The sequence below is a fragment of the Pseudochaenichthys georgianus genome, chromosome 18, assembly GCF_902827115.2.
Source record: "Pseudochaenichthys georgianus chromosome 18, fPseGeo1.2, whole genome shotgun sequence".
Classification (NCBI taxonomy): domain Eukaryota; kingdom Metazoa; phylum Chordata; class Actinopteri; order Perciformes; family Channichthyidae; genus Pseudochaenichthys; species Pseudochaenichthys georgianus.
Genome location: NC_047520.1, coordinates 14,405,346 through 14,414,887, shown reverse-complemented (window position 1 = coordinate 14,414,887; position 9,542 = coordinate 14,405,346). Strand labels below are relative to the sequence as shown.

The 9,542-nt window shown below is 41.0% G+C and overlaps 1 protein-coding gene across 1 annotated transcript in view; it reads right to left on the bottom strand.

Annotated features, from left to right (window-relative positions):
- Positions 1-3,447: 3,447 nt before the first annotated feature.
- Positions 3,448-9,542, bottom strand: part of kdm6ba (lysine (K)-specific demethylase 6B, a) — a 110,062-nt gene continuing 103,967 nt past the window's right edge. Inside the window, exons 18-26 of the mRNA XM_034105624.2 lie at positions 9,168-9,477; positions 9,012-9,080; positions 7,823-7,971; positions 7,244-7,358; positions 6,961-7,148; positions 6,728-6,869; positions 5,403-5,529; positions 5,029-5,199; positions 3,448-4,907 (exon numbers count right to left, since the gene is read on the bottom strand). Of these exons, the coding sequence (XP_033961515.1) occupies positions 4,893-4,907; positions 5,029-5,199; positions 5,403-5,529; positions 6,728-6,869; positions 6,961-7,148; positions 7,244-7,358; positions 7,823-7,971; positions 9,012-9,080; positions 9,168-9,477 (1,286 nt within the window). The 3' untranslated portion in view covers positions 3,448-4,892. The remainder of the gene's footprint in view (positions 4,908-5,028; positions 5,200-5,402; positions 5,530-6,727; positions 6,870-6,960; positions 7,149-7,243; positions 7,359-7,822; positions 7,972-9,011; positions 9,081-9,167; positions 9,478-9,542) is intronic.

The window sequence follows — 9,542 nt, the reverse complement described above, 5'->3', positions numbered from 1 at the left end:
CACCCCCCTTTAGCCTGTGTCTGTTGCAGTGGGGGCTGGGTTGCGTGTCGGGGGTCAGAGTAGGCTGATAAGTTGAGGTTCAGAAGAGCAGAACATGAGGGGGAAGGGCAGGAGAGACAGACGAGGTACCATTGTGCTTCTGAACACATTCAGCAAATCATTTTGTTATATTCAGTTGTAAATTAGTCCAAAGTGAAAACTTGACTTCCATGAGTTATATATATATATATATCTTCACTCTTTACAGGGATGCAAACTTGTCACCTTTCGGCGAAATTCGCCCTTTTGAATCCAAAATAGGTCGTTTGTGTGATTCATGTAGATCTGCAATATATTGTTTGGGGTATGGGGGGGGGGGGGGGGGGGGGTCTGGGACCCGGAGTAATCTGCGGCCGCAAGCTGTTATGTGCCATCATGACGCGCATGGTGTTATTTATTTATATATTATAATGAAGCTCGAGTCTTCCTGTCTGTCGGCTCTGCTGCTCCGCGATGAGGGTCAGCTACATTACCTACGGGTGCGTTCGCAGCTAGTTTGAATGGCTTTGTATTCTGCAGGGCAGCTTGTGGATTTACTCCAGGTCTGATTTAACACTTGATTATATTTCACATCATTCATCCACATCTGTAAAGTAACTAAAGGTATTAAATACATGTAGCGGAGTAAAAGTACACAATTTACCTCTGAACTGTAGAGGAGTAGAAGTACTAAGTAGCAAACCATTGAAATACAAGTACAAATAAAGTACAAGTATCTCAAAATTGTACCTAAGTATAGTACTTGAGTTTATGAACTTAGTTACTTTACACCAGTGGCTATAAAGACAGAAAGACTAAGCCTTGCACAGAGGCATGAAAATACATTTCCAAAATGATAAACTGACTGCTACACAATTCAAATAAATACTTTAATATATTTCTATTAGATGTGACTCTTTGGCGTTTCTGTTATTATTACCACTGCTGCTTTAGTTGTTCTGACTGCTCAAATCCTCTGTTATTCCTTATTTTAAAGCCGATACCGTGGGGCGGGGGTCTTGTCACCTTTTTCATACCTGATGAGTTTGCATCCCTGCATTGAGTAAAGATAGAGATTTGGGCATCTGTTTTCCTCTAGGCCACTTTTGACTATTTGGTGATGTGAGGCTGTTGTATTTGCATGATATCCAGGTATTTTGAGCATGTTAAAAAACTTCAATATGTTGCCTCAGCCTTCATCTTACTTTGACATTAAGTTGAAGTTGCCTTTAAGCAACAGTCTTGTTGTTTCCCAGAAAATGTAAAATTAATATACTAAATTAACAAATACTAAGGTGCATACAAAAGTACATATAAGACCTACAGTTGCATATTTCAAATAATTCAATTAATTATTTTGGTGGAAATCGTTATTATACGTTTGCACCTGAGATGAAGGTGTTAGGCCTAAGGACATTTTAAGAAAAGGAAATGGCGTTTCAAGTCTGTGTCCTCCTCTTAGCGGACATTGTCTCTGAGCGCTAGGGCTGCTGGATATCAGGAACACTTGCAATGTGTGATAACACTGCTGAATATTGCAATGACGATATCACTTGCAATATTTAAACACATATTTAAAAAACATTGTTAATGTATTTCTGCTTTGGATTCACTGCAAGCATAACCCTAGAATAGACTAGGCAGAAACTTCAAACAAATTAAAACATTAATTCCAGTCCAACATCATAGTTAATTGTTTTGTTATATTGTTTATATTTTATGAAAAAACGTCTCAATTCTCCCCTTTACAAATGTTCTGGCCTTCTGATGTCCTCTCTAATATACGAACCTGCAGAGCGTGAATGCATGGCATAGGGAGTAGGCTATCATTTATCGCAGTTCCAGCAGTCTTCGCTATGTCTCAGTTGATATCGCGATAAAGATAGATTTGTGATTAATTGTGCAGCTGAGCGCTACGTCACCTTTCTGCTTTGAAAACAACCTGAAGTTAGGACTTGTCAAAACTACATTAGTTCATTTTAGGCTATATCAAATATAATATAAAGATTTAGTTTTGATCCTGCTGAAATTGACTGAAGAGACTTTGTATGGGCAGCTATGGCTCAGATGGGATAGAAGGCCGTCCACTAGTGATGGAAGGTGTCCATACTGATTGGTGTGTTTGTTGTCTGTGAGTATTTTTACAATTTACACGATGGGTACTTTTTGAGGATGGTATGGTCGTTCATCTTAGCAGTCACCAAAGCTTTTTGTAATGTATTATTTCCCTGTTGGCATAGCAGTCTTGGTGTTGCTTCACTGCTATCAGGAGATGCATGAAGTCCCCTTTGGGGAATTTGTCATTACAGATTAGATAGTCACTTCGTATTGTTCAACATGATTACATGTTACATAAGACCGCAGCACTGTGCAGCAGGTAGACGGAGACTAGACTTCTGGCGTGGATTGAAGCAGGATTTCCTTGAGTCTGTCCAGTCCTTCTGGCCCGGAGCTGTGCCTGAGGATACAGTGACCTTCCAATGATCTGTAACTCGGCCTGGGTATCATTTCTCATTTTATTGTTTCATTCAATTGTAATCATTTTGATATTCTATATTTGTTTCTTTTAACTGCACCAAAGAAAAGTCTATTACCTCTGTTTAAAATGTATATATGTTTTCTTTCTGATATTTTCAAGATGAAATACTATGTTGTGCCATCCCAGGTCAGGGGATAAGACCGCCTGCTCTTCCGCCATAACTGTGGGCAGAATGGCGAGTCCAACTTTGTAGCCTATAAGTTACAAAAAGGCTTTATTATCCTTTGTGTGATTTTGAAAGCACGTCTAAAGGCCACAGCACGGTGCTTTAGCTGTAGACCAGATCCTCAGTGCCTTGTGTTTTGCTCTCTAATGCCATCATCCCAATCAGCTTTTCTGTAGGACACAATGTGGTAAATCACAGCTATTTTTATATACACTGAATAAGAAATAATCATACAATTCACTCTAGTTTGTCTTTGTTTCTGCTGATGCCAAAGGAGGAACACTGACTAACTTATTCATGAGAATGACATTGTATGACTCTGTTGTGGCATCAGCCATTTTCTATGGTGTGGCCTGCTGGGGCAGCTGAACAGACTGGTAAGGAAGGCCAGCTCTGTCCTGGGGAGTCCTCTGGACACTGTGGAGGGAGACAGGAGAATGGCAGCCAAGCTGTCCTCCTTGCTGGACAATGTGTCCCTCCAGGACACCCTGTCCTCTGTGCAGCTCCACCCCCGCTGTCTCACGGAGAGATCCGCAGGTCCTTCCTTCCGTCTGCAGCGGTCAGACTATACAACCAGCACAGCCCTGTAAGAGCTGCATTTTGAAAATGATGTAACATTAAGCTGTCTGTGGCTCTGTTTCCTGCTGTAACTACGCACATTTCCCCTCCAGGTATTGTGATAAGCAATTTGATAACAAAAGACGGCCCCAATCATTTCTGGATTTATCAAAAAGCATTTTTTATTAATTGTCATTTTAATGTCACACAAATTCACAAGTGTTTAAGACATGTCTGGCTCAGTTTGGTGTGTGTGTCTGTGAATTCTCTAAACAGTGCAGTTATAAATAAATGACCACAAAGAGAAGAAAAGGTAATATTGCAACAGTAAAAATAGAATTCTCATTTTAAGAAGATAAACAGAAAAAGAATTGTTCAAATTGAACATTTAGCACCATCTATCCCGTTATCATATTCAACATATAATATCATAAAATCTTGTCTAAAAGCCCCCTACATAATGAAAACAAAAAATTACCATTTCTAAAAACAATTTGGAAAAAACTGTTTTTCCTCAATGAGCATACAAACACAGCATTCCATTAGTCATCTTCTCTACGTGAGCAGTGTGCCTATCGTCTACTGGAAAGGTGGTGTTATTTTCAGGATAAAGATATTATATAATATATACCAGGAGTCAATAGAGGCAAGCACCAGACAACAGCAACCTCCACTCCTGTGGACACACAACCCCCACGTTTCAATTCTTACAGAGCAATCGGTCACTATCAAAAAATAAGAAGAAACAAAAATCGCAACCTTGTACAACCCTATTAAAAAGGGAGAACATTAATATCCAATAAATAGAGAAAACATTTTAAATTAAATGTACAATGCCAAAAAAGTAAATGAATCCAAAGTCTGCAAATTGGACCAAAACAATCAGAAGTAAAACACACAACACCAGATGGTAATGAGTTTTGTCTTCCTTCAAAGAGTATCCATACAGAAATAAAAAAAGACCTGACAAGTGATTGAGGAAATACAAACACAAGATTTACATTACATACAAGAATCTGAAAGACAAAATGAAATCCCCCCCCAAAACAACGAAAGTCGTTAAAACCCGTATGTTTTGAAGCACTCCAAACATTTGTATTTTTTTAAATTCTTAATGCTTTAGAAAAATGTTCATATCTTTATCTTTATTATTAGTATTTGTCATTTTCTCTCTTTTCTAAATACAAGGCCAATGTGGTATATATCTAGGCTGATCTAGTTTTAGAAAACAACAAAACAATAAATTATTTTAAAAAAGACAGCACCCCACAAAAATTGCAAACAGCATGTACAAATGTCAGTATTCAATACAACAGAAATGCACCAACGACCCTCTGCAGTTTGTTCACCGGCAGCACCACCTGCCCCCTGGATTCCTATGTGACCAGGGCGTCTGGCTCAAAGCACCATCTGAGAGTAAACTGGTATTTATTGGCGGCTTGGTATTTTCTTTTTGTAAACAGTAATGATGAGTAAACGTATTCAACTGGCTGTTCGGCAAGTAGTAGCAAAAATGAAAGGGTAAGTTGAAAACCAAAGTGAACCTGTGTCTTTTTTCCTGGCTTGCAGGAGTTTTGGTTATGGCTGAGGAGACGCAGGAGATGATCTCTGTCACCGGGAGGAGGCCTGGGGAGAAACACACACAACACACTATAAGCTTTATTGTTTTCATGTCAGAAATGAATAAATGGCAACTATCAAACCCTGAACAAAAGACCGAAGGAAAACAGAATAGCGGTGCACTTACCAGGTTAAAGGAGTCGTATGTGGTCATGAGCTCCTCCATGCGGTACTGCTCCAGCACCACCACATTGTTCAGGTTTGGGCTACGCTGACGTGCGCACTCCTCACAGTGGACCACATATGTCTTTCGGCTGTTGCTCTCACTTGTCACAAACAACAAATCGAATACCTCCAACTGTAACAGAAAATAGATAATTGTTTTGTTCAGTTTGAGGTATTTTAACCTTATGGTCATTGTGTGATACTGATGGGTTTTCATATGAAGTACATCTTCATCAACATTGGCTGGAGTCAATAGCTCCATAGCATCCCGTGTATATGATGAAGAGTAAGGTCATGTGTATGTAGTGCATGTCTGTAATAGAACAGGCTACTCACGTCACATTCGTTGCAGTAGTAGGCGGGCTCGTCCTTGACCCGACTCTGATAGGAAATCTTCTTTCCTAAGACCACCAGCTGGTCACGCAGGATCTGGATGTGCTTCATGGACTGCAGTAGGCAGTGTCTGGTAGGAAGGTAAGATATTAATATAAAGTTTAGCATTCACATTCTATGTATGTAATGTGACATCTGCTTCATTTGACACAATTACTGGACAGAAATGCACACTGTTTCCACACATCCATGTTAATATGTCTAATATGTATAGGGGATGGGTATCGTTAAGGGTTTCACGGTACTACTACTTTGATCGGTCCTTTAACGGTACTCAAAAAGGTAAATTAATGAAACAAATTGTAAATAATGTGATCTTATAGAACTATAAATAACAAACAAAAAACAAGTATTTACTGCATAAATACAGTGGTACAGAGCAACACAGGTGGGGCATACAGGTATGCTGCAAAAGGCCTAACGGTTCTTCTGGAGGAAGATGAAGGTATACATCTGGACAGAGCTACTAGAAAGACAGTGGAAAACGGTGCACTTCTCCGCCTGAATCAATGTGGTGCACTTTTGCAAGATGTTTAAACAAATTGCTTTTGTTACCGCCATTACATGCTAAACACTTTTGGCAACGAGCATTGTTCACATCGTAACATTTAACAACTTGGAGCGCTTAGTTCTCCGTCGAGTGCGTGTAAACTGCCCCGCCCCCTCACACACAGACGGGGGAGAGAGATCTCTCGTCTGGATTAGAAAGATCAAAAATACGTCATGGATGCATTTTGTAGTCTTATTGCATATTAGAAACTAAAACTGCAATATAATGTTTATGTAGCAATAATACATATGACATGTATTTTTTACATGTCTCCAGTACCGATAAAAAGACAGATAACGCCGAAGCTTAACGGTACCACGGTCTTTAATGATTTAGCCTGGGGCCCCTTTAATACCGGGGCTCGGTCCCCATCCCTAAATATGACCCAATATGTATATATATGTTCATTTTCATTTGAATTCATTTCTTACTTCATATGACCCAATATGTATATAATATGCTCTTTTAAAAAAAAAAAATGTTCTTATTCCATGATTTTTCATCATTTTTATTTGTATCTTTGATTTGATTTTTGATTTGATTAATTTGTGCCGTTAGAACTACTGAATTTCCCCACGGGGATTAATAAAGGTCCATCTTATCTTATTCAAGGTTAGTGGTCATGTTGATTGTGGACTTGTGCTGTTGAATTTTAACCTAGGGATATATTATTATCCATCTCTTTTTTTGCTGGAATGTGACCACAGTGTAAACTCACTTGACCAACTTGAAGGTGTCAGGGTCGGTTATCTTGACAGTGCGGGCTGCGTTCCAGGACACATGAATCATGGGGACGATGGATTTGACTTTCTTTACTTCGTTCCACTCAAACCGCTCCAGGGCCAGCTGGTACTGGTAAGCTGCAGATACATGACATGTTGAACACATTTCAGTCTTACAAAAATGTTCTTACTATTGTTGTATTTGCCAAGTGCAAGTTGCACTCCTTACCATTGAGGGGTCCGACGTTCCAGGCGATGTTGTTGCACCAGCCCACGGCCTGCACCCAGTGAACAGTTCCAGCGTTTATCCACACCAAGTCCCCCGGCCGCTGGATGAAGCGGTACACGGGGATGTTGGCTTTGTAGAGGTCCTCCAGCACCGGCCACCAGGACCCTGTCAGGTAGTCCACGCCATGCCTGGAGGGAAAGTTGTGTTAGGACTGTGATGTATGTGTTTAACGAGCAGCATTTGCACTAAGTGAACTATGTGAGCCGGATGTGCATCTACTCACTTTGCACAGAAGTCATTGATGGACTGCCAGTAGTTCTCATGGACAGTGAACCACTCGCAGTCTCCAGGGCCGATGTTGATGTTCACCGAGCAAAAGTTATTGTTCTCCTGGTGACCTGTTGATTAAGCACACGATATCTTCTGTCATACATAATGGTATTTCTCATTTTGTAAATCTTAAATCAGTAACGACATTGTGATTTATAATTTTTTTTAAAGGTGGGGTAGGTAAGTTTGAGAAACCGGCTCAAGATCGCTAGAATTTGAAAATACACAACCGGAGAAAATCTGCCACTTCCTTAGAGCCCCTCCTCCAACACACACGAACGCGCACATGACCAATGAGAGCACGAGATAAGTTTGTTCCCCGATGGAAGGCTGACAGGCAGGTAGGCCATCCAATCCGTTTAGCCGGGTGTACTTTTTACAGTATTACGGCTTCTACAGATGAACTTTGTTATGGATTTTTTGTCAAAGCACTTCAGATATTCATTGCTATCGGGATGTTAAGAGCATTCCATGGAATACCTACCCCACCTTTAATAAGAAAAAAGTATTCTATCCCATTATAAAGGGTTACCTGGCGTCCGGCTCCCTGGGACCTTCATGTAGAGCTGGACTGTGTTCATCCCGAGTATGGTGTGTCCAACATGACTCAGCATATTTCCGCTGGATGCTACACGCATAAATGCTGGCAGCTTCTGCAACTCCTGAAGCTGGGGCTTCCACCTGAACAGAGACAGCAGGTTAGAACTGGTCCAACTGGAGGGCAATTTCATTTGTGCTAAGGTACTTAAAGAGCAACTTGCAGGTTATAGACACCAGTGACTAAATGTGTCGGAAAATTATGTATACACTAGATTTTCAAAAAGATATAGGCCTACATAAATACAGTGACATCTGGCGTTGTTTTTGTAAGACATTTTTACTTCTGCATAAAAAAGACCACCCGCGTTTGACGTCACATGAGGGAGAGCGGTCGGTCTAACGTATTAATAAACATGGTTCACAATGCTAGTTTTGAGGTTGAAAATGTATATTCATATGCATATGACGGACCACAACCATATAATTATGAGCCTGCTAGGCGGCCAAGAGACCAGGAGCAGCCAAGGATTAGAAGAAATAACGGCCATCGGAGAGAAATGGAGCTGTGGTGAGAGGAGAACCAGTGGAGAACAGGGCAGCCGTCTTGGTGAGTGACCGGCGTTAGCTACAGTTAATGTTAGCTAACGTCAGTCACATCACAACATTGTAAAGTTAGCTATCATATATCAGGCTATAACTAAAGTAGCATTGATAATATAGTAATATTACTGGCAGGACTGTTGATACTGATCCATAACAGAAACTAATGCGCAAGTATCAGCCGTATCTCGCGTTACCTAATGCAACTCCACACTACGTCTTACGGTGCTGTGTAACGGAGGGGAGAGAGAGGGGGGAGCGAAGGGGGGGGGGGGGGGGGGGGGGAGAGATTTAATACGATTTCCTGATAAACATTTTGTTTGATAGGCCTCAGCTGAGTCCGAGAAAGTTGCTCCCCCATATGACGTAAAAAAAACAGTTTTTCGTAGCAGAGCTCAAAACGGCTCCTTTCCCTCTGAATTCCTGCCCTTATGTCTCGTAAAACATATCAAATCCTGCATTCACTTTTTTTAATTGTAATTTTCAGGTAAGGTTAAGCATAAATCTAGTATAAAAAAAACCTGCAAGTTGCTCTTTAACAGCTTTGGAATCTTATGTAATGGTAGCTTATATGTGCTCACCTCTTGGGATCTGAGAGGTCAATGTTGGTGCCAAACTTTATAATCTTCCCGACTGCTTTCTGCTCAGCACTGAGGAAAAATAACACATGAAGTATTACTAGAAGTTACAAATCACTTGAGTGTTTCTGTCCACTTTATGGTCTCTTAACTCCCTACCTGCTGCTTTCTTTAGAGATGTCCTTGCTCGGAGCATCAGAGCTTGTGGATGGCTGCTTCTCCTTCTCATCTTCATCATCCTCGTCATCGCTGCCTTTCTCCTCCTGAAGACTCTCTTGGAAGCTGGATGCCTGGTACTGGGCATATTTGGCGATGGTGGTATGGGAGCGGCTGCTCTCGCAGGGCCATGTCTGACCCGTCCCACTGGGGTCCCAGTTCTCATCAGCGGGCTGCTGCACCTGAGTCCTCACCTCCACCGACTGCTCTGCATTGGCTTCAACCAGTGACTTTGTAGAAAACAGGCCCAGGTCTAAAGATAATGACAGGGAATATTAGGCACATAACAGCCAATTGATGCAAATATATATATCTGTC